This window comes from Dermacentor albipictus, chromosome 1 (assembly GCF_038994185.2).
Source record: "Dermacentor albipictus isolate Rhodes 1998 colony chromosome 1, USDA_Dalb.pri_finalv2, whole genome shotgun sequence".
Lineage (NCBI taxonomy): Eukaryota > Metazoa > Arthropoda > Arachnida > Ixodida > Ixodidae > Dermacentor > Dermacentor albipictus.
The window spans coordinates 157,606,479-157,622,813 of NC_091821.1; the positions used below are offsets into that span (position 1 = coordinate 157,606,479).

Consider the following 16,335-nt stretch of genomic DNA (forward strand, 5'->3'; position numbering starts at 1 on the left):
GATCAACCCTATCTTCATGGAAGAGCGGAAATATGAAATTTCAGAATATCAAAGGAACAGCATACGAGTTGCACCGTTTCCCCTTAACGTTAATCCTCAACACAACGTAGGCAGATGCCGGGCAAGAGCCTTCGCCCTCCTCAAGCGTACCAAGGACGATCCCTTCTCGGCATGTTTTGTCGACGCCGCCCAATATGGACAGTAGTCTAACTTCGCCATTGCCCTCGTTGACCCTAATGGACAGATAGTGAATGCGGCTTCCCTGAAGTGCTCAACACCAACCAGAGTGGAGCAGGTCGCAGTTGCCATAGCACTCCTAGACAGCAGCAGAACACAAATCTTCACTGATTCGAGATCGGCGGTCAGGGCTTTCGCTTCAGGATCCATCGCTGAGGAGGCTCACAAGATTCTCATAAACAAGATCATCTCTCCGCACACCATCACGTGGTTTCCGGCTCACCTCGAACCCCAGCTTGACTCGTTTCCCAATCTGAATGACATCGCCCACTCCCAAGCGCGCACGAACCCACCGCGCGGGACCAGGATCGAGCTCAGACTCCGGGGTTCTTGAGTTTCGGGACACTCTCACAACTTTCAGCGAAATAGCTACGCACTATCACCTGGGTAGGAGGACTTATCCTTCCCCTCACAGCAAACTGGCTAGACCTCTGGCGTCCACTTTACGCATGCTTCAGACTAAGTGCTATCCAAACCTGGTCCTTTTCCACACGATCACTCCAGAGGCTTTTAGCTCTACTTGCCCCGACTGTGCGGCTGTTAGCAATCTCGCACATATGCTCTGGCGATGCCCCTCGTTACACGGACCCAGTCGCATCACAGAAGAATGGAGCTCTGCCATCCAGAGCTCAGAACTTACACATCAAACCTGGGCTGTCCAGAGAGCCCACGATGCGGCGGTTAGGCTCGGCCTACCCGTCCCCACGTGGGAGCGGCCCTCAGCTCGGCCCTAGGGCAAAGCTTCTCAGGACCTTGTAATTAAAGTTCTTTGTCTGTCTGTCTGGTATTCTAAGAAACGTGAGAGGTATAAGATTCATATGTTATACATGTACAAGCAATGAGGACACGCATAATTGGTGGTCGTTCTTGTGGGAGCTGTGTACTGCAGCAGGGCTCCTCTTTCACACTTCTGTCCGGACAAAGTGCACCATCTCGCAGTGCATGCAAGAAGTTGGCCTCCTTTTGCTTGACATTTGAAATCCACCGGTGGCACACGTTTGCGGGCTAACGTTGAGAAATAATTCCCCATTGCCCAGCCTGTGATCATGGCTAAGCGGTTACAGTATCGAGCTGCGGTGCTTGAAGACGTGAGTTCTATAACGACCAGCAGTGAAGTTTTTCAAGTCTTCCTTTTTACTAGAAAGACCACTGGAGTAAAGATACTTGAAACATGATATAAATAGCAATGTGGGAAACATATATTAAGAATGCGGAGTGCATTAATAAGTTTGTTTTGATTCTTTTGTGCAAAAATGCATCGGCTGCACTGCGTGTGCACACATTTTCGTCATAATCATCATTTTCTAAAGGCCCAGAGGGCATTACGTAACAGAGTATATGTACAATGAAATAAAACCAAAATGAAAAGGCGAACGCTTCAGATGAGAACCATTCACATGTTTTGGAGGTGTCGACATTCATTGTACAAACATGTATTGCTCAGTGGAGCTACAAGAGTCAGCATGATCATATGTGGTACTAACTTGTATTAGGTAGCTCATTCTTCAGCTGTATAAACATACCTAGAGGCATATTAGTGTACAATACAGTGAAAAACTTCACAGGATTAGAATAGAGAGTTAGAAAATCTTTTGAAAAGTTGCCTCGTTTGATTTTTGTTTTATGTTATATGAATACCGTATTTACTCGCGTATAACCCGCCCTTGCATATAACCCGCACCCCTAACTTTGAACCCCATGAAATAAAAAAAAATATCCTCGCGTATAACCCGCACACTTACCTGAAAAAATGAGGACTAGGAAGTTACAACTGAGCAAACAGTCACCATTTTAGTTTTCAAAACAAATATATTTGAAAACGACTGCCGCAACGTTGTCAGTGCTGTCGTTCAATTGTCAATCGTCGCCACTCTCACTGCTGCCGTCTGAGGCTTCATCGCCGCTCTCAAAGACGTAATCATCTTCGGTACCATCTAGGCTGTTGCTTATGGCACACTTCTTGAAACTCTTGCGTACCATGTCGGCCGGGATCATCCCCCATGCATCTACGATCCACTGGCACAGCAGTGCAATATCTGGCCTTCGCACGCGTCCCGTCGGCGTAAGGGCGTAAAGGCCATCGGCCATCCACTGGGCATATAGCCGCTTCACGTGAGCCTTGAAAGGCTTATTGATGCACACGTCGAGTGGTTGGAGCATGGAAGTCATGCCGCCAGGTATTACGACAAGGTCTGTGCCGTTGTCAGCGAGGCGAGCTTTCACCGCGTCAGTGCAGTGGCCTCGGAACGAATCCAGCACCAGCATCGAACGGCGTGCCAACAAGGCACCTGGTCTTTTTTCCCAGATTGCTTGAATCCAGTCAATGACGAGGTCACTGTTCATCCACGAGTTATCTTCCACTCGCACAACAATTCCTGGGGGAAGTGGTGTACTCGGTAGAGTCTTGCGCTTGAATATTACATACGGGCGCAGTTTGGTGCCGTCGGCCAAAGCACACAACATCACTGTGCAGCGCAGCTTGGTGTTGCCGCCAGTCAGCACACTAACAGATTTTGCGCCCTTTTTTTCCAGGGTCGTGTCCATAGGCATCTCGAAATATACTGGCGTTTGGTCAGCATTTCCCAGCTGAGATAGCAAGTAGTTGCGCTCTTTCCTCAGTCCGATGACGTAACGTTGAAAGTTGAGCAGCTTCTCCTCGTAAGCGTCGGGAAGCCGCTGGCACATGGTAGTTCGCCGCCGCATCGAAAATCCATGCCTGGCCATAAAGCGCTGCAGCCATCCGCGGCTCGCATGAAACTCGCGTGGAATGTGCATTTCCCGGGCCAGCTTCAGGGCTTGCATCTGCGCCATCTCTGTAGACACAGCGTGGCCACGACTCCTCTGCTCCTCGATGAATTTTGCAAGCTGCGTCTCGAGGTGAGGGTACGCGCCAGTCTTCGGGCCGCGAAACGCTCGCCTGTCCTTGTTCGCAGCTTCGAGAGAGTCTTTTTTCTTCCGCCAGTCGCGAATGCAAGATTCGTCGACATCGTTCTTTCTCGCAGCAGCTCTGTTGCCGATTTGTTCAGCAGCGGCGACGATCCTGAGTTTCTCCTTCGCCGTGAATGATTGCCGCCGAGACACACTCATGATGCCTAGACAAGGCTGGCGAACTGTGCAAACTGGGCGTACAAGAAACGGCACCTTACTCAAGGCCCATCAACGTCTGAACAAAGCGTATGCAAAGCATGCGAAACGCGTGGCTGGCGTGGGACTAAACAGACTATGGATGTGGATCTGGCTGTGACCTGCGTTGGCCTCTTGTTGGCTGGATGGATGGATCATAGTGGCTTAGCCCTTTGTAACGGTGGTGGCTTGCGCCCCCTAGCCTAGGATTCCCCCCCTTTTTTTCCCCCGTAATTTTGTTCGTATTGTGAACTGTAATTTGTCCCTCTTTTATAGACTCACTCGTCCCTAGCCCCTTTTGCACCAATCTTCCAACCTACTCTTTGTCACCACTACCCTTCTCTCATCCACACGTCCGTCCTCCCCTGCAAATCCCAGGGCACCCTCTATATCTATCGCCGCGTCTTCGGCAATGTCCGGACGAAGTGTTCTGCACCGCAAAACGATATGCTCCATGGTCTCCGCTTCCACGTGGTCTTCTTTCAGTCCATACTGGCCTTCGGTGGTCACACGTTGATGTCGATGGGGATGCGGACCCTGCACGGCACGCCGCGCGTTGCCGTGAAGCCGACCCGCCGAGCCCCCCTTCTCCGGAATATTCGCGTATTACCCGCACCCCCACTTTTTAAACACATTTTTTCAATTTTTGGTGCGGGTTATATGCGAGTAAATACGGTAAATGCATATAAAGGTTGTGCAATAACAAATGAGTTTGAATGAGCTCCTCATTAGTGGGCAACCTAACTTTTATCATATTGTCAACATTTCTCTTGCAGCGAACTCTTTTATTTCAATTTTGGAGACTAAAGTTTTCACTGGTCTCCTAATAACGGCTGCTGTATAACGTGGCAGGTTAAAACGCCATGCGTAACTTTTTTCTACTCAAAACTTTGCTAAAGGTACTGCATTTGACTCTGCAAGTTTTCTGAAAGTACAATACTTGTCCAGGAATGTAATTTATAGGGTTGCCAAACCTATGTGTAAAGGAGTTTCATGGTAGGTTTCCAGAAGAGTAATGCTCATTTTGTCTTCGTGTAGCCCAAATACCGTTTTTGTTCCTGCATCTTTGGCTGTCTTTTATTGCTTCGTTTAAAAAAATAAAAAATCATGCTTTTTTTTTTTGAGGCCAGGGTCACTGGCATTGCATTTAAAGGGTCCCTGAAACGATTTGGACAAATTTTGTTGACGTGTAGTGTACAACTACAGTAGAACATTATTGCCACAGTTTAAGTGAAGCGTCTCATATTAAGAGAGCTGCGGACAATTGCAAGTTACCCATCTCCCTAGCCTTTTTTTTTTTCTCGTCAACTTGTTTGCCGAGCGATTGGGCCTAAGCTACACATTCATTGGCTCTGCATCTTGATGTGTTGTTGTGTTGTCTACTTCCGGTCTCCTTGGAGCCAGTATGTGAAGACTCTTCAACCTCTCCACTTTTCAAACCAGCGTGCGTTGTGAGTGTTCTGTTGCAGCACCGAGTGTGTCCGGCATTGTTTAAGCGCAGGCGAGCTGGGTGTTTTCACGGACGGGCAGAGGCGTAAGCGCGAGCAGCCTCTGCCGTCCGTGAAATGCACCTCTGCCTGTCCAGCGAAATTCCCACTCTGCCTACAGTTACTGGAATACCAGGCACACTAAATCTCTATTATGGCAGTAATCCTCTGGTGTGAAGTGACAGCCACAAACGTGTAGGTAGATCCTGCTGCTGATTAGACATGCACAGCCCGAAGCGCTGCAGCCACTCTGCTCGCCTGCCTTGAAGAGGGACGCACTGCCGCAGCTTGGCATGTCACTGCACGCTAGATTTGCAGCTCACAATGCAAGAAGTGCAATTCATGGACCTCTCGAAACGAAGCCTCAAGGTCGACACTGGCCATGCAGCTCGCGTCAACACAAAGCATGTAACACAAGCAGGGAATACTCGCTGTGTGCCAGAAATGCTTGAGCGTAGTGATAAATTGTCATAGAGTATTTTTTCTCTTATTTTTGTTGGAACAAATTACTCAACATTTAACCCTTACAAACATTTGATCACCATAGAGTTAGAAATATTATTGTTGGCGAAACGTGAGCAGCCTGTCGGATAGCTTGCCTAGCTGACATCATGTGTGCCTGCTACAGAAATGGTAAGGGGGCAGCTGAAAACTCAGGGAAGCCGTGCCACTGCAACCGGTAGCAATCCACATTTTTAAGGATTACAAAAAATTTCACGCTTTGCGCAGAGCGCTTAAATTTGTCACTTAATGATCCGAAGGAACCAGCTTAACAACTCGGTACATTTCTACAAAATCTTAAAAACAGTTTCAGGGTCCCTTAAGTGTCCGATGATAAAAGTCATGCGGGTATGTACTCTGCTAAATGAAAGAAAAAAATGAGGGGGAGGTTGTACTGAGCAGTCAGGTTCAGTTTTCCATGATTAGTTCAGAGATTGCCTTATATATATCCATTTTGACTCCGTAATGATGTAACATGATAAGGTGGAAAGGCAGTGTCTTGTATGCTTCTGTGTGCACGAGCTCAGCAGAACATGTGAAAAATATGGATATGCTATATGTCAGCTATGCATGCAATAATTTTCCACTTTTTTTTTAAACATTGAACGCCTTTTTTTTTTTTGCTATCCATATTTTTCTTCTACCGGAAAGTTCAGCATGTTAAAAAAAAACTATTGCTGAAAGAAAAATTGGAGGACGCTTAAGCTTCGCCTTCAAGAGTGGAATGCGATAGCGTCATCGCATCCCGTTCGCACCGCCTACTCAAACGCGCTACCAAACACGCCAAACGCCAAACACGCCAGCCAAACGTCGCGATCGGCAGAGATAGCAGGGCCCCGACGCGTCATGAAGGCGGACGCGGTCATGGGGCGAGTGGCAGGCCACATTGCGAGGAGAGGGTCTTCTGTGTTTGCCGCCAAATGGCTCTGCGTGTGCGCAGAGCGCAGAAGAAATTTAGTGGTAACGTATTTCGCTACTCGTGAAACTGCGACCTCTGTAAGTTACATGGTCATAATTACCAATATACCCCGCAGTATAACTTTCTACGGCACGTTTCTAAGGCAACACCGCATTCACTAGAGGCGATTTTGTCCCGTTTCAAAGGAACGAACTCGTGGCTGAGTGGTAGCGTCTCCGTCTCACACTCCGGATACCCTGGTTCGATTCCCACCAGCCCGTCTTGCAAGATCTTTTTTATTTATGAAGTGCCTTCTGGGATTTATCGCTCATGGCCAACGCCGCTGACGCCGACGACGCCGGCTTTTCTGCGACACGAGCTCCTTAACGCTGTCGCGTTAAAGGGTGTGAAAGAAACAAACTAGCCACTTGGGAAATATTACAGTATAGGTGTTGTGATCTGCTATCATGTGGAACCATTCCCATTTTTGCACAACATATTTTTTCGCAGGAGATTTCTTCAAAATTTTTTGCTAATTTCAAGACTGTTTAATTACACAGTAATAAATCAGTTTTAAGGTTATTTCTAACAACCTTAACCTTCATAGTTGAGTTAGTTGCACAGAACTGTCCACTATACACCCTTCTAAATTGGCACATTCAGGAACACCACAATATCTTCAGGATGTCTACCAACCAGGAAAACGGGAATTCTCAGGGATGTTGAATAGTCTGGAAACACTCGGGGAAACTCGGGGAATTTGTGCTTCTATCAGAGAAAATTAGGTGTAATTTTATTGAAAGGGAGCGAACGTCGCACTAATGCTGGCTCGAGTAACAGAGAATTGTAACAAATCGTCTTTGACACCATATTGTCGGCTGGAGGAGTTGCCACTGTACAGTCAACGACCGATTTTCCGGACGCCCTATTTTTAGGATATGCCCAATAATTCGGACGGCTTCCCGTCACCATCGCGTCACCACCACGTATTCGTAGAGTCGGTGTATAAAAACCTATGAAATTTCGGATACAAGAGCCCTTCGCCGTCCCTTTTTCCAGACTATTTGCCGTGACCGCAGTTCTGAAGCGGTATTAATGAAAGCTTCCGCCTCCGCCATTTTGATGATCTCGCCCCCCTGAACCAGTGCTCTCGCACGCAGATCCGCTCGCAGCCGTAGCCACCACCGCGGCAACACTAAGCCTTGCTACTTCAGCGTTAGCTACTGTTAGCAATTCGCCGCTGTTAGCAATGGTGCCGACTCAGCCTTTGTGATCTTTCGCCACTGACTTCAAAGCTCAGAAAGCACAACACATTGTCTTGCAGGGTTGCCAGATTGGGCTATTAATAGCCAAATTGGGCTACTTTTTGTCCGAGTCGGCGTCAGAATTTTCCTTTTGGCTATATGGCAATTTTTGGGCTGCACCTTTTTTCTGTGTAAAAAAAACAGTAAAAATAGTTAAGCACAAATTAAAAGCACACTGGAATCAAAATGCAGACAACAGCAGGTTAAAGAAATTGAGCGCGTCTTCTATAAGATCAAAATTTGCAAATTATATGTTACAGAACACATATCCATGTCAAAAGGTCAAGGATCGTGGCCTTTTGATAAATTTAATTAAAAAAAGCTGGCCTGAGGAAACACGTCTCCATGCGCGAACTAATGCTACCCCCATGCACGCGCCACCTACATAGACTGTTGCTGTCTCTACATGTGAGCTTTTGACGTTCTAAGTTTTAAGCATGAGATGCTTTTAGCTCCCGTTGACAGTGCTCCGCGGGTGTCCTCGGCACCTGAACAGAGGGAGAACACTGAGCTGAACCTAACTGAAATATGCCGAATTTTCTGCCTGCCGCATGGCACCTACATGGCAATTCGCTCGAACCCTTCCTGCAGAAATTGCCCCTGCTCCACTGCCAACGTAAAACATATCCTCTTCCGTTGCCCCTCAGCCACCACAGCCATCCGTTCCCTCCTGTCTGTGCTATCGCTGCCCTTATCAAATGCCGCCATAGAACGAGTGTTCAGCCAGGTCTCGCTCATTAAAACCGACCTTCGAAATAGCATGCCGAACAAGACATTAGTAGCGCTCCTCCACGTGAAATTTGGCCTGGTCAAGAATGGGGGCTGCTGCAAGGATTTTAAACTATGCCAAGAATTTTGGTCCCGTTTCAGCTCTGACATTTTTGTATGGACCAAGCAATTGCACTTCTCAATAAGCTTGTGATGCTTAATCATAGCATACTTTTAATGTCTATATATCGTACTAGATTTTGTACCAACCGCCATCTATTGTGTAAGACTTTGTCTTGAAGTTTCTTGTAGTTTTCCATTTAGTGCAATGTGTGGTGTTAAGCAAAATTATCGTGAGCTGTAAGTAATAATACTGAGCGCCTGAATGCAGGCCATTGCTTAGTGTGTTGGTTGCGCCTGCTATTCTTGTGTTCTTTTCGTGATTTCTTGGTGCTCTGGGAAAAATAATACAGTGCATTTGCAATAAAGACCACATTTGCCTTAACATGAATTTGCCTGCATGTCTGTGTTTCTGCACTTGCACTTCTGCAGCATCTGTTTTTCATGCCACATGGCATCTGTGACGATGCGCGCGGAAGGCATGCGTGGAGATGCGTGGAAAAACTAATGTGTAGGTATTCTTGCCGAAAATTAATTCAACATGCTCAAAAAATGACTTCACAAAGAGACAAAGCTTTTTGGCTACGTTTGGGCTACCCAAATGTTTTGCTTTTGGCTACATTGGGCTACTGCGGAGGCCAATTTGGCTACCTGTGGTTGGAGTGATCTGGCAACCTGCATCGTAGTATGCCGGTTTTAAGAAGTATGCTTCGTCTCAATACACTAGTGCTACACGGTGAAGCACACGCAAAGTATTGCGGTGAAGCGTAGCAACTGTGAGAAGGGACAATTGTCACAGGAACCAGTACGAATTCTTTATACACGCGTGTACCCGCCATCTCCTGTCACAGTATGAGCACCGATATGCCGTATAAGTGTACTGGCAGGCCTTCAGAGCTTTTTTGGATGTGCTTGTGGCAATTTGAGCCCATAAGGGCAGTAGGGTACTTCATTAAAACTTCTTTCTGGGTGAGTTGGTGCATACTTGACTTGAAACTTGCGCTTGTGTCTCGTCCTTGTTGCTTTGTGGATGCATGTGTTAGCGCTGTTACAATTTTCAAGGGCAGTAAGAGACATGCATTCAAGTGTGCCGCTGCTTCTTTGAAGGAGGTTGAGCTCAAAAAATTAAGTGTTAGTTGATGCCTATATGCAGTAGAGCAGTGAAATTCAACACTGAGGCGTTAGGTGCGGGCTGAGGGTATTTCAGGACAGTTGAGGTTGACTTTCCACCTGCTACGAGAGAATCTCACTTGTGACAAAGTTTGGGCCTCATGCCAATGAGCTTGCCATCAGTTGATAAATGTAGCTCATATTCGAAAATATTTACTTCTGTATGCATCTCTTTTTAGTCGTATTTGAAAATGTTTGACTCGATTTGCAATGGGCTTTACCATTTTTTTTCGAAAATATTTTATTTGCTGTGCATTTTACTAACTCCTCCCTTCTATATTCTTTTTGAAGAGGCACTACGCCTTGCTATTCAAACTGGATTAAGTCATTTTTTAACATGCTTACTTTATAGTGACAGCCTCAAGCGACATGGTGTCAGCACGTCTTGACATAAAACAAAGTTTTCTGTCACTGAGGGAATTTTGCAAAGGCACTCAGGGAAAACCTGGAAAACTCAGGGAATTTGGAAATGTCAACTTGGTAGACGCTCTGGATAAACACAAAAGGCTGCTGTATTTAATATTGTTTCTGCTTATTTTTAACACTCATTTGTGACACAAAGTTCACTTGTCTCATTTGATATTGTGCACTAATTCTGCAAGAGTAAAATATGCTGAAGTTGTACCCTGTAATTATTTAATTGGAAAGCTCACAGACTCTTTTCTATAACAAGGATTTTTGCACAAGTAAACAACACGTGACGAGGCTCACATTTTTTGCTTTTTGAGTTGAGCCGTTTCGATTACAGAAAATGAGATTGAATAATTAATTATATTAGGCTTTGAGGTTTTAACCTCACTTTTTTTCTTTACCATATCAAATATGAAATATTGACCTCACTGATTTTATTTCTAGGTTGCAATGCCAATATATCATCCAGCACCCCTGTGTTCCATTTCCCTCCATATGTCAATGGCAGTGGGGTTGCGGTATGCCACATCACAATCCATGCTTCAGATTCGAAAGAACATAATGTATATGCATCGCTGGACTCTGTCAACCTCAAGGGAAGGAGCACCATCAACATAACTGGGAAACCAGCTATGTTTCCTGCAATTTTGAAAGGTATATCTATAGAAAAACTGCAAGTGCATTGCATGTTAGCCATGTACAGTAGATCATTATAATTACGGTTCTCTGTTTTCGGTTAAAGCCACTGGAAAGTGCCTAGAAGCAGCAGCTGATGAAATTATTGCAAATATGGATTCATGTGGCAAAATGCTGATTTTGATAACCAGATTGGCAAAGCCATTTTTTCAATAATTTGGCCTAATTGCATGAACAACTGTGAGTAAATCTGCGCATGGTTAAAATTTAAAGCTTTGTTTTAGTGACATTACATTGCTGCACAGTACATTGTCAAATGATAAAATTAACCCTTTCGCTGTCACGGACGTACCGGTACGTCATGGCGCTCCCGCCCCCTCAGTGTCACTGACGTACCGGTACGTTCTCTATCGTGCGTTCAAAATTTCGCGCCTGAGCGCAAAGCTGGCGTTCCTGGATTGGCCCCGCCATCTGTAGAATATTTCTACAAGTTCGTATTTTCGCCCAGCACTGTGTTGATACATGTATTGAAGAGTACGGTGCGACTGCCCCTCCCCCCTCTCTCCTTGCTCAGTGGCGCGGTCGCTCCGCGTTCGCTGGATCATGCGTCGCGCGCGTGTGGTTATAGGTTCAAGGGTTGTTCTGCTATCTTCGCTGGCTTGAAGGTTTTTTTTTTTTCTGTTAGTGCGTCTGCTACGGCGCGTCAAGTTCAGAGGCGCGCGCCGTTGCCTCTCCGAAGAGAGATCGACACATGATTGCTTCTCTCGCCGCACCTTCGCTTCCGGCTTGCTGCAGTAAATGTAAAGCCCCTCAAACTTTGTTTTAATCTTTTTCCGTCTCACTCTATCTTCTTGATCAGACAACGTCATGTATCTCTCCGTTGTGCGGGCGATTGAAAGCGCATCCTCCCTGCGCGCGGTTAGTTCCCTGGTATGCTCGTTCCCTGAAACCAAGCCGTCACTGGGGGTGCGTCACGGCCAGATTTGTCCGACAGCGAAAGGGTTAAAAAGTGCAAGTTTCACTTCTTTGTTAATTGCATACTGCGAGGCTGTTCATTGCTACTTGCACAAAGTCTTTGATAATGGGTATGTATACCTATGGGCAAAATATTTCATGCAAATGCTTTTAGGTGGGCACCCATGTTATACATTACCTTTGGCCTACAGAAAGTAAAGGCCAGTCAGGCATTGTCTGTAATGTCTGGCTGGTTTGTACATTTTTGGAATGTGCATGCATGTTCCTGTGTGTTGATGATGCCAATAGGGAAATATTGGAAGAATGTATTGAAAGTTGAGGGATATTGTGTTGGTTCTTTTGCTCAGAAGAGTATGAAAAGACTGGATGTTTCAATACTACTGCAGTTCATTTCATGTTCTGTGAGCTCTTTTCAATATGCTAACTTGAATCTTACTATAAAATTCACTGAGGATTAAGATACTCCCTAATGCAAAATTTGAGCGCAGCTAGCTCTATACCTGTTTTCATTTTGCTATGTATTGAGGCAAAGGAATTGAGAAAAACATGTAGCAGAGTCGCCAATCATCGAAAATTTGATCTGGGGGTAAATTACATTAGCTTTTATACATGACTTGTGAAAGGTTCCAGTGTAATCACTGGTGCTGCATGGCTTCCATAAAGTACTACACAATTCGCATTGCACATACGATCAGATTACAAAACAATCGCAAACCATGACAATCGAAACAAGCGCGAATGAGACCAAGCTAATCAAACAAGCGTGAGTGACAGCTAGTACAGAACGATTGGTCAAGCTGAGACTAGATAAAAGTACGCATTGAGCAATTAGGTAGGTCCGCATGACACCAGTTTCCTGTGCACAGATCACTGGGCCACTTCGATTCTCAGAGTTCTGGCAGCCCGCTGGCAGCCTGATGGCAGCCAGCTAGTTTCGGTCCTGATAGGAAGTCACATGGGCTGGCATCCCAAGACAACCCGGACCTGCCCAAAGTTTGCAAAATCGAACGCCGGTACAGCTGGCCAAATGTAAACATGCTACCAGTATGGCAGCGCCCAGTGAGGTTGGCGCGTGCCCGGCGTAATTGGCCCATTTATGTGTTGCCAGCTTGAAATTATATAGTTGCATTCAGGGATTTGATCACTTTCACGCACTTTCGCGTGACTCGGCACAGGACGCGCACTGGGCCATCCTCACTTTGTGCTGCGCAACAGATGGCCTCCGACGCGAAATCGTGCGTAAGTGATTGTATCCTCGAAAACGATAGCTCGAGGATCCCCGCTCGCAGCGATCACGTCGCCCATTGGCGACATTGATGAGTTGGTGGTGTGTCATCACTTCACAAGACATGAAAAAGCAGGATATTGGGTATGTCTTATATGCACAAAATTTCGTGCCGACGTGCTTGGGATTCGGTTTCAGAAAGTTTGTCGTGGCTGGTGTTTTTCATTTTGACCCTAAAGAGCTGGGAACGTGGCTGGCGCATGAAAATGCACGCCGCGTGTGACCAGCGAAAAGTTTCACACAAAAAACAACATTGGTCGCGATCATGAGAGCAATGAGTCAATGTACGTTTGTCTAATGTATGTGTGCCTATTACTCAACCAGTGCATTCTCACATCAACAGCCCGCAGTTCGGACGCATGTCAGTTTTGAGCTGCCACCCAAGCATACGACAAAGAGACGGAGCGAACACGGGCTAGCTGCAGCGCCTTCGCTAACTCCAGAAAAAGGAGATATCTCCACACACATATGCGAGATATGTGAAAAGGAACACCACCAGAGAAAGACAAACCGAAAATGTACCACAGTATGTGTGAATGAGCATCTACAACTTGCGGGGTACACGATTCAGATAGCATGCACGCATGAGAGTGCGGCGCGCTCATCACCACCGCGAATAAGCCTTGGGGACATGCACACATACTCACACAAAAGCTTCAAACGGTTACCACTGCTCTTATGACACTGCTTCGCAGTGCGGAACGGTGCATTAGCACTTAAAAAGATAACGCTAGAAGTAAGGAAATCCGAAGGTGACCTAGACAGTTGGCTAAGCAAGGTAAATTTAAGTCCTTAAACGCCTGCGTTCCAATCCGTGAAGTCCCCGCAAAGATGGTGGCGAGTGCCCTTGCCTCATTTAGTCAGCTGCTAGCCAGAGAACTTCCAGAGGGCAGCCAGACCAAAATAATCCTGGCAGGTTCTGGCAGCCCGCGGGTAGCGAGAACCGTCCAGCCCGAGCGAAATGAACGCCCGGCGGAAGTGCATGGCGCGGTTGTCGGAGCAACCTGAGAAAAACGAAGATGCTCTGGCTGGCTTTGGCAGCCCATGGGTAGCCAGAAGTGGAAAATCAGAGTAACCCACTGAATGGGCCACTTTTATTGGTCTCCGCCGCTCGTGGCTCTCATCTTTCATCTTTCACTCTGCGTATGCTCTTTCATCTTTCGCTTTGCTGATTCGCTTGGTTAAGCATCTGATGCTCGCTGCAGGAACGGGCGTCTGAGAGCTGCGTTCTAAAAGAAAAAGGTACTGCTTTGTTTTTTTATTCTTCATGTCCCTTATTTTTGCACTGTTCCGAGGATCAATGAATGTGTTGGGTCTGTGGAAGATGCAAGTGAACATATTAGATGAAAATTGTATGCAAATTGAGGGAAGAACCTTCTTTGTGCCTGTAGGCCTCCTGCAGTTCATGATCGGGTGTTGCGGCGCTGCTCGCAGCAGCAACGCCCGTCTGGGGTTTCCCCAGTCCATACGAATGCATCGGACCAAGATGGTTCTAATATAATTTTTAATTCCGCAGTGCAGTGTGCACTTTATGAAATAGTACCTTGTACATTTTAGAAGTGCATACAAAGCAGGGCCACCGTATTTCAAACCAGGTATATTTTTTAAACACAGGTCTGGTGGCAGATGCAATAGTAACTTTAATACGCCGAGAACATGCGTAGCATAGACTACAACTCCACTTTCCTGGTCATGGGGAGGTAGTGGCCAAATACTGCACCAGGGAGGCCAATTCCTGTTATGGTGAGGGAATCTCTTTATTGAAGCTGAATGGCCCATACCAATTTGGTTGCACCTGGACTAGTATAGCCTTCTGCTCCATGCCACTGCTTCAGTCACATAGCTAGAAATGGTACATTTCCAATGGGATATTAAACCATGCTGCTGGCCATAATGATGTTTGAACCCCACCTACTCGTGCTTCGACAAGCCACATGAATGACACCTAATTCGTTCAAGTGGGTAGTGAGTGACACAGTATTAGTGGCCATCAAAAGAAGTTATAAGAGGCAACAAGGAAAAGCAAAAGCGTCCCCGTGCTATTGTAAGGCTAATTTCCAGCAGCGGCTGAAAATATGCCGGAATGGGTCTCCATGCCCACCCAAAGGCCGTGAGCCATGTATGCGTGGGGATGTATTGTTAGATATGGAGCTGTTTCCTGCGATTACTTCGAGTTCCCCAGACCACATCGGATGGCAGCACAGCTAATTGAGGAATGCAGAAGCAGGAAAGTGCATTCCAGAGAAGCGGCCGAGCAAACAAGTTTAAGGCAACAAGTTCACGTGCCAACAAGTTCGTGCGTCGCCGGGATTAGAAGGGGGCCTCGTACAATGGAGCTCAATCGTCCCCCTTCGGCTTTGAAGAAGGCATCTGCTACCGCTGCGGAGCCGAGCCACCGGGTGCAGGTGGGCCCTTGTGCAATGAAGCATGAGCGCCCCCCCTCCTTCTCCAGCCTAGAAGAAGTGGATTGCCAGTCTGCGAGGCAAGACCGCAGAGAGCCGCCAAGTGCGACACCGCGACACGGGCGCCTACCATTGGCTGAAAGTGGCGTCATCGGAGCGGACTCTCCCATTGGTCAAACATGACGTGACTTACAGTGCTCGAAGGGTTTATAAGAAGCCTTCCAGAGAGACCTGAGCATTCTGGGACATTACCTGATTTCCGGATTCACCTCTCTCGAACTTCTTGCCGCGGGCCGCAGCGTCCGAGTTGCTGCCGGCCCGTAATGACTGTACGACTGTTACTTGTCGCTCACCTTCCTGTATATAATGTAGAATAAATCCCTCCCAAGTTTGTGGTTTTCATCCCGAAGTCCGTCCTCCAACCCCTACAGTATCCAGCTGCTTACTGGCGTATCTAGCTGCCACAGGCACCGATGAAGCCTTTTTCAGATGCAATCGCTAACGAATCAGGAATGCTATGCCACCTAGTAGCTACAGCACATGCGCCTGTCAACTTGAGGAGGTGCGATCAGTTAGAGACATGGTTTGTACACTTTGCGCAGGGGAACAACCACGTAGAAATGAGTACCAGAACAAGTCATGCACCATATCGAGGACAGAACCATCAGGCGTGACACAAAGAGCTTCCATATGAAGTCCAAATGTGATAAGATTGCACCCTGTGCGCCATGTGCTGTTGGTATGAGGGAAGGCTTGTGAGGGTGAGCAGAAAAGGAGGGTGGATTGATGTGCCATGTTCCCAGGCATGCCCGATGTTGATGGTCGCATTATAAAAACTACCCTAGCTGTAGGGAGGTGAGCGCATGATAAAGTAATTAAGCGTGCACTAGGTGTGGAGGGGCAGGTGAGCGCATGTCTCGTCTTCTACCCTGGCTATGACTGCACATGTCTGCTTGTGCAGCTGAATGCATATGCAGGCCATGTGTCATATTTTCAAGGTAACTTGCCATGGATGCTAAGGTTGAGTGAGCTGAGAAGGCTAGTCACTTGACGTGCTCTGTCTTCCTGCATGCCTTGT

General features: G+C 46.9%; 1 protein-coding gene across 1 annotated transcript in view; it reads left to right on the plus strand.

The window, feature by feature from the left end:
• The window catches only part of LOC135916575 (cubilin-like), a 259,475-nt gene that overhangs the window by 98,182 nt on the left and 144,958 nt on the right, over positions 1–16,335 (plus strand). The window contains exon 6 of the mRNA XM_065450011.1: positions 10,404–10,613. Within this exon, the coding sequence (XP_065306083.1) occupies positions 10,404–10,613 (210 nt within the window). The remainder of the gene's footprint in view (positions 1–10,403; positions 10,614–16,335) is intronic.